This window comes from Callithrix jacchus, chromosome 22, assembly GCF_049354715.1.
Source record: "Callithrix jacchus isolate 240 chromosome 22, calJac240_pri, whole genome shotgun sequence".
Taxonomy (NCBI): Eukaryota; Metazoa; Chordata; class Mammalia; order Primates; family Cebidae; genus Callithrix; species Callithrix jacchus.
This window is the reverse complement of record NC_133523.1, coordinates 18104555-18120096: the sequence shown is the minus strand read 5'-3', so window position 1 is coordinate 18120096 and position 15542 is coordinate 18104555. Positions and strand designations below refer to the sequence as shown.

The following is a 15542-nucleotide window of genomic DNA, read 5'->3' as shown; positions in this document are numbered from 1 at the left end:
TTGCCAACCGAAAAGTCAGAAATGTCTTGGTGGCACTCCAACATGCAGGATTCTTGTATCAGAAAGACTGAGCATCATTCGCACCTTGGCCCATGTGCATTACCTGTCCTGTGATGCGATCTGGTTTTCTATAGTCATACCCATTTTCAATCCTTAACACCCAGCCCTAGGCAGTGTGTGGCTGCTAAACAAAAAGGACCTTACAGGCCAAATTCAAGGGCAGACACCAAGTCCATGAGGAGGCAAGACCGACCCCTGGGCCCACAGGAACAAATGTGCACACAAGTGGGTGTTGTGTGTAGACCTTGTGCCTCAGGCACTGGAGAGAGCTGCTGGGCACATCTCGGGCCAGCCTTCCTCCAGCCCTGCTCCCTCCACTGTGCCCATTTGGTCCTGGGTGGCAGGAATGGGGGCACCCCAGCAGATCACAGTCCATAGTTTCAACTGAAAGCAAGTGTGAGCTAGTGCTGAGTGAGACATACCCAAGAGTGGGTGAAGCCTGCATTCTGTGGAGAAAACTAAAATCAGTCAACTCTGATTGACTGACTGCTGGGCTGTCTTACTCACCCACAACAAAGAGTACATACAAGCTGACACATTTTCTAAGTCCTGAAGAAATAATTACTCAAGAGTGGCTTCTGCCTGTGTGACCACTAAGCATCAAATGCCACGACTATTTAGACTGTCCTTTTCCATCAAGTCCCTTCATGCATGGGCCAAAGGGAAACCTGGGATGGCCCCTGGAAATTCCCTTCTGAACTCCCAAACTGACTGCTTGAATGCTATGACGAGGTCTTCCCTCCTGGCTGGTGACAAAGAAGAGAAAGGTTTTCTCCATTCATTTATTCACTGAACAAGTACCTACTGCTCAGACCATGTGCTTCTGAGTTAAGAAAGGGCCAGGCATGTACTCACCTTGGCAGCACATATACTACCCAAAAAAAAAAAAAAAATTGGAGTGATACAGAGATTAGGATGTCCTCTACACAAGGATGACATCCAAATTTGTGAAGCGTTCCATTAAAAGAAAAGAAAGAATCAGGTGGAGGGGGCGGTACCCAGCCTGGAGCCTGGAGCCTGGGAGAAACCAAAGCCAGCCCTGCTGCCCTCAGACAGTGCCCTGGGTTACAGGACAAGAGGCAGTCACTCACTTTCCTGGGCTGGCTGTGAGTGCTCTCCCCTCAATAAAAAGGAGGTGAGCTCAAGCTGGGCACGGTGGCCGACAGCTGGTAGTCCCAGCTACTTAGGAGGATGATGTGGGAGGATCACTTGAGCCCAGGATGTTGAGGCTGCAGTGAGCCAAGAACACACTGCTGCAGTCCAGCCTGGGTAACAGAGCAAGACCCTGTCTTCAAAAATGAGGTGAGCGGCCGGACGCGGTGGTTCATGCTGGTAATCCCAGCACTTTGGGAGGCTGAGGCGGGTGGATCACGACATCAGGAATTTGAGACCATCCTGGCTAACATGGTGAAATCCCCATCTCTACTAAAAACACAAAAAATTAGCCGGGCGTGGTGGCACACGCCTATAGTCCCAATTACTTGAAGGCTGAGACAGGAGAATTGCTTGAACCCAGGAGGCAGAGGTTGCAGTGAGCCAAGATGGTGCCACTGCATTCCAGCCTGGGTGACAAAGCAAGACTCTGTCCCAAAAACAACAAAAAACAAAAACGGGGTGAACAAACACGATGAAAGCTGTGTGGCTTTGTGACACTGAGTCCCTAGTCCTCCTGTCTCTGTTAATGCCTGACGTTCCCAAAAGGGCTCTGACAAGTCTCATCTCTTGTTAGAAAACTGGCAGACTTTGAGTCCGACCTTATCTCCAAAGAGCTTTGGGAGCCCTGTGCAAGTGTGGGGGAACATAAGATAGTGTAGGCAGAGTTACCATATGATCCAGTAATTACACCTCAGGTATATACTAGGAAGAATTCAACACAGGTATTCAAAAAAAAGCTTGTACACAGATGTTAAAAGCAGCACTATTAACAGTAACTAAAAAAGCAGAAACAACCCAAATGTCCATCAATGAATGAATAACAAAATGTGGTCCCGCCAAATAATGGAATATCATTCAGCCACGAAAAGGGAAGCACTGATTCATGCTTACAATGTACATGAAATTCGAAAACATACTGAATAATAGAAGACAGATGCAAAAGGCCACTTACAATAAATGCCACAACAGGTAATCAACAGAGACAGAAAGTAGATGAGGGGTCATCAGGAGAAAGGGGAGGGGGAAATAAGGAGTGACTGCTAATGAGTATGCAGTTTTTTTTTGGGGTAATGAAAATGTTCTGGAATTAAACAGAGGTGGCAGTTGTAGAACACTCGAATATATATATTAAAAACAACTGAATTGCACACTTTAAATGAGTGAATTGTATGGTAAGCAAATATACCGCAAAAACATTATTTTGGTGGGGCATGGTGACTCATGCCTGTATGCCCAATACTTGGGAGGCCAAAGCGCAAGGATCACTTGAGGCCAGGAGTTCGAGATCACCTTGGGCAACCCGGGAAACTCCGTCTCTACAAAAAAATACAAAAATTATCTGGGAGTGGTTGCACATGTCTGTATTCCCAGCTACTCAGGAGCCTGAGTGGGGGAGGATCACTTGAGTCCAGGAGTTCAAGATTATGGTGAGCCAAGGTCCCACCACTATACTCCGGCCTGGGTGACAGAGTGAGACCCTGTCTCAAAAATAAAAATGGAAGCACCAGGCAAGTTTTGTTAAGAGAACATTCTGGAAATGTTTTCCTGAACAACAGAATCACGTGACTATGCCCATATTTTCTTGCCATATGAAGATAAAAGCTGAAACCTCACAAAACTGACCCCAACACTTGTTACGTACCATGGTCAGCAGAGCGCCCACATCTCACACTGTGTGGCTTGCAAGATTCTGTTAGATGGGGCATGAACCTCTAGGCAAGTCACCTGCTAACTCTGGCCTATGTGTGTCCCAATCTATAAAAGAGAACAGCTGACCCAGGAGCTGCCTCCAAGTTCTAAAACATCTCCCAGTTCTGCATTCTCCCAGTAGGTAGCCCAGGGCCAAAACGTTGCTGCCCATGCTTGATGTGTGTAACAGAGAAAATCCGAGGTATCCAGCAATGCCCTGGTAGGTTCAGACAGCTCTTGACAGTCTTCGCAGAAGAGCTCCACACAGCAGGGGCAGCTCAGCTTTGCCATGAGGTACAGGACAAGGTAAGGGCAACCAGCTCCAAGAACCAGTGCAGGGCCCCATGCTTTGCGGTGATTAAGGAAAAAAAATCTAACAGCATCTATCAGTGTTGGGAAATCATGGGAATGGCCAGAGGGCAAAGGCCACTGGCCAGAATCATCCTCTGCCCCGGACCCTCAGAGAGGACAGGCTCATCCTATCTACACCTAGGGTTTTCAAATGAATGACCAATTAGAATGGTTTCTTTTTCCCTGAGACTTGAGGGAAAGGGCCAGGCAGTGTGTGATTCCAGGGGGCCTTCTTCCCTCCATCTTCTGAGGAGGTAGGTGAAGCAGCACTCAGTTTAAAAGTGTTCAAGAAGCTGACCGAGGCCTGCTGGATGCGTGCAGCCTTCACGCCACAGACACTAGACCCTAGGCACTCACCTGGCTTCGGGGTATGGGGTGCTGATCCTACCAGTTGGCCATGGCCACAGCGACATCAAAGGCTACTTGAGACAATGTGCTGACCAACCTAAAGCGAAGGACAGAGAAAGAAACACTGTTTCCAAGGAAGTTTTCTGGAACATACTGGCATTTCTAAAATGTCCCTAACCCCTGGAATTACATGGCAAAATGATTTCCAGAGTTCTGCCTCAGCTACTTTCCGCAAACAGTGACAGTCAGAGGAAAAACTTTCTACTGCTCTCAGAGGTATGACACAATACAGCACCAACCAAACAACGCCAACGTCGCAGACACTGTCGTCACCAACACAGCTGGTGACTTAAAAAGCAGCCACAGCCGGGCGCAGTGGCTCAAGCCTGTAATCCCAGCACTTTGGGAGGCCGAGGCGGGTGGATCACAAGGTCAAGAGATGGAGAACATCCTGGTCAACATGGTGAAACCCCGTCTCTACTAAAAATATACAAAAAAAAAAATTAGCTGGGCATGGTGGCGTGTGCCTGTAATCCCAGCTACTCGGGAGGCTGAGGCAGGAGAATTGCCTGAACCTAGGAGGCGGAGGTTGCAGTGAGCCGAGATCACGCCATTCCATTGCACTCCAGCCTGGGTAACAGGAGCGAAACTCTGTCTCAAAAAAAAAAAAAAAAAAAAAGCAGCCACACGATGAAACACATTTACTTTCATCTACAAAATGCAGATAAGCAGTTCAAGGTTTTTCGTTTCATTTTGTTTTTTCTGAAACAGAGTTTCACGCATTGCCCAGGGTGGATTGCAATGGTAGGATCTCAGCTCACTGCAACCTTCAACTCTCGGGTTCAAGTAATTCTCCTGCCTCAGTCTCCCAAGTAGCTGGGACTATGGGCATGGGCCACCATGTCCGGCTAATTTTTTATATTTTAGTAGAGATGGGTTTTCATCATGTTGGCAAGGATGATGTCGGATCTCCTGACCTTGTGATCCACCGGTGTTGGCCTCCCAAAGTGCTGGGATTACAGGTGTGAGCCACTGGGCCCAGTCTTTTTTTTTTTTTTTTGAGATGGTAGTTTCACTCTTGTGGCCCAGGCTGGAGTGCAACGGCACGATCTCCGCTCACCACAACCTCTACCTCCTGGGTTCAAGCAATTCTTCTGCCTCAGCCTCCCGAGTAGCTGGGATTACAAGCATGCGCCACCACGTCCAGCTAATTTTGCATTTTTAGTAGAGACAGTTTCTCCGTGTTGGTCAGGCTGGTCTCAAACTCCACGTCCTAAGTGATCTGCCTGCCGTGGCCTCCCAAAGCGCTGGGATTACAGGTGTGAGCCACTGCATCTGGCCAGGTTTTTTTGTTGTGTTTTATTTCCAAGACAGAGTATCACTCTTACGCCCAGGCTGGAGTGAAGTGGCATGATCTCAGCTCACTGCAACCTCCCCGCCCCCCGGGTTCAAGTGATTCTCCTGCCTCAGCCTCCTAAGTGGCTGGGATTATAGGCGCCCGCCACCACACTCGGCTAATTTTTGTATTTTTAGTAGAGACAGGGTTTTGTCACAGTGGCCAGGCTGGTCTCAAACTCCTGACCTCAGGCAATGCACCCACCTTGGCCTCCTAAAGTGTTCGGATTACAGGCGTGAGCCACTGCGCTCGCCCCAAGGGTTTTATTATAATAGTAATGACATTAAAAACAGAAAAAGGTCAGGCACAGTGGCTCACGCCTGTAGTCCCAACACTTTGGAAGTCTAAGGCAGGAGAACTGCTTGAGCCTAGGAGTTTGAGAGTAGCCCAGGCAACATGGCAAAACTCTGTCTCTACAAAAAATACAAAAATTAGCTGGTTGTGGTGGCGTGTGCCTGTGGTCCCAGCTACTTGGGAGGCTGAGGTGGGAGATTCATCACCTGAGCCCGGGAGGCTGAGGCTGCAGTGAACCAAGATCCCACCACTGCACTCCAGCCTGGTTAAGACCACGTCTCAGAAAAACAAACAACCTAGAAACAGTAATGCCTAGCGTTCAGTAGGTACTTAGGAGTATGTTCCAGGTACTGTGCTCACACAGCATCTCTGTGAATCCCCAAGGCAACCATAGAGGCAGGTTCCTGGATCATGCCCTTTTACAGATAAGGGATCTGATGTGCCTGATAATCAGGAACTTGCCCAGGGTCACACAGCACATACGCAGCACCCACGGCTCACCCAGGTCTCATTCTCCACATGTAACCTCCTCACCATCATGCTGTCTGTCACAGACCCCAAAGAAACCAGCCACCATTCCTAGTGGAGCCACTGCTAGCTTGATCCTCAATATGAGGGAATGGGCAGACGTCACCTCTCATATTGAGAGGGCTTCACTTCTAACACCAAAGGTCATGGTCATCCCCATGGAGCCTATGTCCAGAGGAAGGGGCTGCCTACTTTACAGACAGGAAAACTAAGGCTCAACAATGTTCAGGAACTTCTCTTCCAAGGTCATAAACAGAATGTCTTTGGACTTCCACTTCCGGTTTGTGATGTAAGATGCCCAGGGCTGTGGGCCAGAGGCTGAAGCTTAGGAAGCAGCCAAATCCCAGACTCCCAGGCAGTTCTGTCAGTTGTAGCTTGCCGAATAGCGTCAACATCACCTCTGTTGTCATTCTTTGCACCCACATGACTACCAGGAGCTTGCTCTGATATGAAACCTTTATTTTTAAACTGGGTTCACAGCAATTCACAGCTGATGGATGGTGAGAAACACTCCCACAGAACTTGCAAAAATAAGGACAGGGGCCAATACCAGTGAACTCTCTGGAAAGACCTCTGAGCACCTCCTGAATGAGGTACAGGGCTAGCTCCTTGCGAAGAACCCTTTCCGCTGCTCTTTTTAGTTCCTCTCAGGCTGGGAAACCCAATGGGCAGCAGCAATAGTGCTAATTCTTTTGCATCTGCTAACCCGAGGCCTCTCTGCCCCAGAGGTGGGAAGCCTCAGAAGCAGGTTCCCTGTGCTGCTCTGTTGCAGGATTAAGGTCGATATATAAAAATCAGCTATGTTTCTACACACGGGCACCAATCAATCAGAACGCAGAATCTGAAAAAAAGTATCTACATTAGCACAAAAAAGGTGAAATACTTAAGGATAAAGAAACTACAACGAAACAACAATAAGAAAAATGAAAGAAGCCTGGGCATGCTGGCTCACGCCTATAATTCCAGCACTTTGGGAGGCAAAGGTGCGGGCAGATCACTTGAGCTCAGGGGTTTGAGACCAGCATGGGCCACATGTCAAAACCCCATCTCTACGAAAAATTTTAAAAATTAGCTGGGAGTGGTGGCATGCACCTGTGGTCCCAGCTACTTTGGAGGTTGAGGTGGGAGGATCACCTGAGCCCAGGAGGCTGCAGTGAGCCATGATTGTGCCACTGCATTCCAGCCTGGGCAACAGAGCAAGACCCTGTCTCCAAAAAAAAGGTGGGGGGAGGGAAGGTGATGGGGGAGGTACTAGTTGCAGTAATAAATGTGAACCATTTTATTTTAGTGTTATACTTTTCATCAATTTCTGTTGTATGCTATACACTCTAAGGATACATATTTAAAAGTTGTTTCTAAAGTTGCTGTTGCATGAATGAATCATGAGAGCCTCACTTTTGTAAAACATTGTTTTGTCTCAAAAAAAAAAAAAAAGAAAAAAAAACTGAAGTACATGAAGAGATGTGTCTTGTTTACGGCTCAGAAGGTATCAATTTCTCCCAAACTGATCTACAGATTCAATGCAATCTCAATCAAAAATTCCCAGCAGATGGTTTGAAGAAATGACAACCTGACTCCAAAATCTACATGGAAGGGCAATGGACCTAAAATAATGAAAACAACATGGAAAAACAGGCACAAATTTGGAGGATTTACCCAACTGATTTCGAGACTTAACATAAAGCTACGCCAAGACAGTGTGATATGGACACAAAGACGCCGATTGACAGACAGAAGAGATGCACACATGTGGATTGCTGATACTCAACAAAAATCTAAGGACCCTACTCTGCGTGAACACAGGATGCACAAGATCACATCTTCCTAGGGGCAGGTAACCCCACGCACATGGAGGAAGGTAAAATCACCACAAACACAGTACATCCAGGTTACCTATAGTGCAACTGGCAAGAAGTCTTTGTTTTTTTTTTGAGATGGAGTTTAGCTCTTGTTACCCAGGCTGGAGTGCAATGGCGTAACCTCCGCGTCCTGGGTTCAGGCAATTCTCCTGCCTCAGCCTCCTGAGTACCTGGGATTATAGGCACGCGCCACCATGCCCAGCTAATTGTTTGTATTTTTAATAGAGATGGGGTTTCACCACGTTGACCAGGATGGTCTCGATCTCTTGACCTCGTGAGCCACCCGCCTCGAGCTCCCAAAGAGCTGGGATTAACAGGCGTGAGCCACCGCGCCTGGCCAAGAAGTCTTGAAGTAAGTAACCTCAGACTTCCACACTCTACCACTACTCTCTGCGCCGGCTAGTGGCTGGGATTAAAACTTGGGAGTTGTTCCCTTGGACAGACTACCCCCCGCACCACCATCCAGTCCATCAGGAAAGCCTGTCGGTTCTGCCATTATATATATCTAAAGCTGAACCACTCCTCACACCTCCACTGGCCACACTGTCCTCCAAACTTTACTCTCTGCTTTCACTCCTGGGCTCAAAGTTCACTCAGAGTGAAGCCTGTCCTCTCCTAAACCACAGAGGCCCACACAATGCCTGCAGACCCACGAACCCCACCCCAATATCAGCCTGCTCACTCTGTTCCACCCATACGGGCCTCCTGGGCACGCCTCCAACACAGCTGGACCCTCCCCACTTTGAGGCCTTTTTATGTTTTAAACAAAATCCCAGTTATGTCATTTCAACAATTAATTATTCAATCTGCATCCCAAATTGAAAATGACCTTTAAAAAATAACCACTATCAAATACAGTGGCTCAAGCCTGTAATCCCAGCACTTTAGGAAATAGAAGCAGGTGGATCACCTGAGGTCAGGAACTCAAGACTGGCCTGGACAACATGGAGAAACCCCGTCTCTACTAAAAATACAAAATTAGCCAGGTGTGGTGGCACAGGCCTGTAATCCCAGAGACTCGGGAGGGTGAGGCAGGAGAATCGCTTGAACCAGGAGGAGGAGGTTGTGGTAAGCCAAGATCATGCCACTGCACTCCAGCCTGGGCAACAAGAGCAAAACTTAATCTCAAAAAAAAAAAAAACAAAACAAAAAAAAACCAGAAACAAAAAACAAACCCACCCCATCCTTTGCTCAAATGTCTTCTCACAGAGGCCCACCCCACCCACCATTCCCCCGCACCCTGCTCCCCTTCTTCAATAGCACCTGCCCCTCTTTCCATAGCACCTGCCCCTCCCACACTCCACATCACATAGCTACTGTGTTGTAGATGGACTTTCTCACCCAGCAATAATGTACATGCCACAGGGCAGGGATAGCTGTCTGCCTGATGCCTGATTTTAGTTCAAGCACCTAGAATAGTGTCTGACACATACGTGGTGCTTAATAAATATTTATTGAATGGATGAGCAGGGATAGTTTAACCCTGAAAGAGAAGGAGCCAATCTGAAAAGCCCACTGCAGCGGTCTGCCCCCTAAGTACAATCAATGCAAGATTCACAGAGGAGGAGACCAAGCAGAAGACCACTCAGCATGATCCCAACTAGCAGCATTTCTTGAAAACATACTGTAATCGCTTTTCACTAATCTATCATTTGGCCTGTTTTGCCATCCATCCCGCTTGGCTGGGTTCAGAGAGCTTTTACTGTTTTTATTTCCAACCCATACATTCAAAGCAGTATCAAGTAACCCTTAAGTACACAATTACCAGCTCATAAGAGACTCTTCCACTCCCTTGATATATCATTATGGTTTGGCTTTGACCTTGCACCTGGGTACTCCACTTCACACACACACACCCTACCCTACAACCCACCCAAACACAAGGACTTCTCAAACTGAGGGAAGATCAACCTTGGTGAGAAGGTAGCGATGGCAATTTACATGAAATCAAGTCACTGTACTTTGGGCAACGTAAGCCCTTTCTTGTCATTTTATCCTCTCAAGCTCAGGCAAGTGAGGTCCTTTTAATTTGAGGAAAGGACACATGGCCAGACACTGGCCACTATCTGGGGAATTCTGGTTCCATGGGGATGCTGGGGTTGCGGCACCCGTGGCTGGTACAGCAACAGTGTCTCTGGGGCCGCGCACCTATCAGGAAGCCTGGCCTCTACTAGGTGCCCCAGGAAGCCCTGTTTTCCCTTCCCTGGATCCCTTCCCAGACCCACTGACCTATCACCATCTGCAGTCACCAAAACACCTGTGCCGCCTCTAGAATTTTTCAACTAGCTCTGCACCCAAACACTTACACCCTGGCTCCAGTCCAGTCCTAGGAACATGACATGACCAACAACACCCAAGGTGAAACCCAACGACACCGTGCACCTTCTCCCACCCCTCTCCTAGGTCCTGCGCAAACTGAACGCTCCCTTCACAGGGTCACTCAGACCCTCTCTGCTAATGGTCCCAGCAAATGCGCCATCAAATTGTCAGTGTGGGAAGTCCCCAGCTCAGTCAGAAAAGAAGAAACTGAAGCAAGGCAACAGCAGATCATCCCGAAGAAGCCCAGAAGGTCAGGATGGTCTACCCTGCGCTGGCTGGAAAAGAATTAGCAGGGGCCATGGATCCAGTTTGCCAGCTTGGGGTCAGCACACTATTGCCTGCCTCCTGTCCTAGTAAATAAGGTGTTTCTGGGAAACAGCCATGTCAGTACTCGAGAACACACTGTCTATGGCTGTTCCCACCTACAACAAGGACAGTAAGGCCCAAATTTCAAAAATACTGAGACTTGAAGAGGGATCAGGAGGAAACTGCGCCCGATGAGCTACTCAGTAGAGACAGAGGTAGCCCTAAACAGCAGCAAGCTGCTGCCAAGAAGTCAAGGGAGAGGAACATTGAGGTGGTGTTCAGCTCAGTCCCTGAGGACATAAGCAGTCCCCACTCTCCCCAAAGCACAGAGCCCCAACAAACCTCTGTGGGGAAGAGTATGACTTGGCAGACTAGAGATGCGGAGAATCAGCCCCAGGAGGACCAAGAGCCAATGGTGAGCCTAGCCACACATGCCCATCCTTGGCAACCAGAGCTGGCACTGGAGGCCAGGGTTCCCACCTCTGCTCTCAAATTGAGATTCCCATTAGGGTGACAGCTAGTACCTGTTGTAGTCCCCTAGTCTGCCTCTGCCCATCTCCTCCCTCAACTATGGGAACCACAGCCTCCCCGAGGGAGGAGACAAGCAGGGGCAGGCCAGAGGCCTAAGACATGTACTGGCTGTCTTCCACTCCCCATAATGAACCAGCACAGCCCTTCTTAATGCCCCAGGTCCTTCCAGTGTCATAGCACCTCACCATGGCCTTCAAGGCCCGGCCCACTTCAGCCACAGGTGTGCCATGTGCCTGTGCAGGAGCACAGGCAGGCACTCCATGCTCCTGGCTCCAACCACCTGGCCTCTGATTCCTCAGACCCAGCATGCCTGCCTACCCACCGTGCCAGGCCTTTGCATGCATCTTTCCCACGGCCAGGAGAGCCCCTCCTAGCTCCCACCTGTCCTTTGGGTTCAGGCACCTGTTACTCAGCCAAGCTCTCCCACCTACCCCATGGACTACTATACTAGAACTCTTTTTGCTGAAACTTGCTACTTGACATCGAGCATCCCACTTCCCAAAGGCTCCATGCTCCAAGGACACAGGGCACTTGCGCATCACCTCATCCAGCACCCAAATAGGCAAGGAGGAGAAGACTGCAAAATGGGGACCACCAGGAGTTGTCAGGACCCAACCAAGAGGTTTCCACTACTGGCTGGAGGCAAAAACGTAACCATACAAACGCTGTCTTTAATTAAAATAGTGAATCAGTGCCAGGAAGCAGCCACATGGAGATAGGCAAGACTACAGCCATGGACGCAGCCCCTGAAGTGAGCACAGCACTTTGGAGCTGGGCCAATGCCCCTCCTGCCCCACCCCAGCAGGCTATCTGGGGAGCTGTGGTGGCCTTGTGTCTGAAGGGCCTCCCTCGGGCCACCACTGAGAATTGAGAGCTGCCGCAGTGTCAGTGACGCTCACACTCTGCACTCCCCACTTCCTTTCTTATGGCAGAGGCTGTGTCCCACTCTAAAACCCCCAGTCACAGTCCTCATGCGGATCCAGAGCCCCACCCTCCAGGAAACTCAGACTCCACCACCATACCCTCCTCCCTCCTTGGCATTCCGGGCCTCCCTCCAAACCATCCCAAATGCTCAAGAGCTTCCTCCTGACACATTCTGCCCAGTCTGGTTCTCTTGGCAGTTAAACAGTGGGCCCCAATGCCCTCCTGGGGAGCCTGCCTGCCTGCCTGGAAACCACCCCCCTCAGGCCTCCAGACCTTCCTGAGGACCGATGGTCCTGGTACCAGGCAGCTTCTCAAACAGAAGCAACCACTTCTTTATTACTATGATCAACCTTGTTCCTCAAAATACCTCCACCTCTACCTGGATGCTCCTCTTGCTGTTTCCACCCAGGCTCCCAGCAGCTGCCTGGGCAGTGCACACAGCGGTTCCAAACTCCTTATCGACCCCAAATCTCAAATGCCCAGAAACCAAATATCTACATGTAGATGACGCTGAGAACTTAGGAAGTGTCTGAAACATTTAAATGTTTAGTATTTCAGATGCTTGATGTGCTACAGTACTAAAGGACACCAGAAGAAAATGTCACAAAAACAAAAGAGGAAACAACTTCTCTGCTAATGCTGAGGATCTAGGAACTGGTCTCTCGCCTTCTATATAACACATCCATTAAAAAAAATACCAACACACTGTATTAAAGGAAATTCATTCACTGACAAGTAAATGCAGGAAAACAAGAAATACCTTTGAGGCTGCGTGGTGGCTCATGCCTGTAATCCCAGCACTTTGGGAGGCCAAGGCAGGCAGATGACGAGGTCAAGAGATAAGAGACCATCATGGCCAACATGGTGAAACCTCGTCTCCCGTAAAAATACAAAAATCAGCTGAGCGGCGCCTGTAGTCCCAGCTACTCAGGAGGCTGAGGCAGGAGAATCACTTGAACCCTGAAGGCGGAGGTGGCAGTGAGCTGAGATCACGCCACAGCACTCCAGCCTGATGACAGAGCAAGACAGAAAGCGAAAGAGAAAAGAAGGAAAGGGTAGGGTAAAGAAGGGTAGGGTGAGGTGGGGTGGGGGAGGGGAGGGGGAAAAGAGGAGGAGGCTGGGTCACACCTGTAATCTCAGCACTTTGGGAGACAGATGGATCACCTGAGGTCAGGAGTTTGAGACCAGCCTGACCAACATGGAGAAACCCATCTCTACTAAAAATACAAAAAAGTAGCTGAGCGTGGTGGCGCATGCCTGTAATCCCAGCTACTCGGGAGGCTGAGGCAGGAGAATCACTTGAACCTGGGAGCCAGAGGCTGCAGTGAGACAAGACTGTGCCACTGCACTCCAGCCTGGGCAACAAGAGCAAAACTCTATTTCTAAAAAAAAAAAAAAAAAAAAAAAAAGAAGAAGAAGAAGAAGAAGAAGAAGAGAGAGAGAGAGAAAAGAAAAAAATAAAAATAAATACCTTCCTCAAGCAATGCACAGGAACAGAGACCTCAGATATTCCTGTACGCTGTTTCTTCCTAAATTCCCTAAAGATTTCAGGGGTCTTAAGATCACCCCACCGATCCAGGGATTAGGAACCCATGGAATCTCCGCATTCCAACCTTCTGCTCCCAAGATGATGTCATAATGAGCCTTCTACAACCATGTGCATTTTTTTAATCCCCCGAGTACTTAGCACAAGTTAGGCCCTGAGTGTGTGTACCTTTGTCCCTTTGTACCCAAGCTAATTCTGGGAGGACAGAATACATACTGTCATAAATTTCTGAATTCGGAAAGGTTCACAAAAAAACATACATAAAATTCACTGCTTCACCATTTTGAAGGCGCAGTTCAGTGGCATTAGGGACAGTCACTCTGTTGTACAACCATCATCCATCCATCTCCAGAACATTTCCATCTTCCCCAGCTGAAACTCTATCCCCATTAAATGCTCTAATCTCCCTGCCCCCAATCCCTGGCAACCCCCCTTTCTCCTTCTGCCTCTAAGAACTTGAGACTCTAGGAAACTCATGTAAGTACAATCATAAGTTTGTCTTTTTGAGCCTGACTTCTCTTACTCAGCATAATGTCATCAAGGCAGAGCCACGCATCACTCATCCTTTGGGACCAAAACATGTACAGAAAATAGCCCCTGAGGGTGGTATATCAATGGTGCCAAACAAAGCAGGGTTCTGAAACCCTGCTCCCTAGCTCAGCCATGCCCCTGACGTGCTTCACTACCAACTAGTCCTTTCCTCCACTTCCCAAATAAGCTGCAAAAAAAAAGCCCTGGAGGCCGGGTGTGGTGGCTCACAGTTGTAATCCCGGCACTTTGGGAGGAGGAGATGGGCAGATGGGTGAAGGCCAGTTCAAGACCTACCTGTGCAATACAGTGAAACTCCATCTCCATTAAAAATATTTTTTAAAAAAATCTGTCGGGTGTGGTGGTACGTGTCAGTTACTAGTCCCAGCTACTTGGGAGGCTGAGGCACAAGAATCACTGGAACTCAGGAGGTGGAGGCTGCAGTGAGCCAAGACCTCACCTATGCACTCCAGCCTGGGCAACAGAGCAAGACTCTGTCTCAAAAAATAAAAATAAAAAATAAAAAAAACCAGGACTGAAAATACATGGAATGGTGAGATAACAGCAGCATCCAAACATTATGCCACAGATGGACTAGTCTGCTGGCCTGATCCCAGCTCTTAGCTGCAGAAGAACTCTACCTCCCAAAGACTCTAGCCTCATCTCACAGCCATAAGCCAAGGAATGCTTGTTGTGTGAATGGAGGAGATGACTAGCTCATCTCAGGCACAAACTCTTCCTCTAAGTTTGTGGAACAGAAGCCAGATACATCCCAAATCCACTCCCTGGAGTGCCCAGGCTAGACACAGGGAGCCTTATGTGGACCCACAGCTGGGAATGAGCCCTAAGTTGCCATCACATCTAACTCTAGACAAGGGAGACGCCAGACAACCAGCCGATAGTGCCCCCACTAATAATGAACGTCTGAAAAGAAAACCACTATGACCTATGCAACTATCTTGCATGTTCTTCACATGTACCCCAAAACCTAAAATGCAATTTAAAAAAAGGAAACCACTATATCCACCAGGGCCGAGTGCAGTGGCTCATGCCTATAATCCCAGCATTTTGGGAGGCTGAGGTGGGTGAATTGCTTGAGCTCAGGAGTTTGAGATTAGCCTGGGTAACATAGCAAAACCCCATCCTACAAAAAATACAAAAATTAGCCAGGCGTGGCAGAGCACCTATAGTCCCAGCTACTCTAGAGGCTGAGATGGGAAGACAGATTGAGCCCAGGAGGCGGAGGCTGCAGTGAACAGACATTGAGCCACTGCACTCCAGCCTGGGCAACAGAACCAGACCTTGTCTCAAAAAAAGAAAAAGAAAACTACTATGCCCCCTGCCGAGTTCTGAGCTCTAAGCCTGCCTACCCTGTAGGCTGAGCCAGGCCCACAGGAGTTGCTGCACCGGGCGGCTGTCTGCCAGGCCGGTGTGTGGCTGAGTCCGCAGATGCTGGGTGAAAAACAAAATGCCCAGTGACCCCGCCTGAGGTACCCAACTGGAACAAGAGGGCGGGTACTTCTTTGCCAATCATTTCAGACTGGAAATGTGCAAAGCACGCTAATTATGGCTTGGTCAAGTGCTCCTGAATAGAATAAGGGGAAAGAGGGTAAACCACTGTCTGGGGCTCCCACCTCATTCACCTCTAAATAGGCCATCTCCTTTGCACATGCACCTCTGTGTAACCTGTGACCACAAAGCAGAGTCC

General features: G+C 48.8%; 1 protein-coding gene and 1 pseudogene across 25 annotated transcripts in view; one reads left to right on the top strand and one right to left on the bottom strand.

Moving 5' to 3' along the window:
• GATAD2A (GATA zinc finger domain containing 2A) overlaps positions 1-15542 on the bottom strand; it is a 118389-nt gene that overhangs the window by 64694 nt on the left and 38153 nt on the right. For 12 of the 25 annotated variants that reach the window (XM_078361889.1, XM_078361898.1, XM_078361891.1 and 9 more), the window contains exon 2: positions 3613-3700. The exons of the other annotated variants lie outside the window; for them this stretch is intronic. Coding sequence is in view for 4 of the 12 variants with exons in the window: in XM_008990587.5 (XP_008988835.1) it covers positions 3613-3668 (56 nt within the window). In the remaining 8 variants the exon portion in view is untranslated. The remainder of the gene's footprint in view (positions 1-3612; positions 3701-15542) is intronic. 25 annotated transcript variants of the gene reach the window in all.
• Positions 927-1027, top strand: LOC144580955 (U6 spliceosomal RNA; annotated as a pseudogene).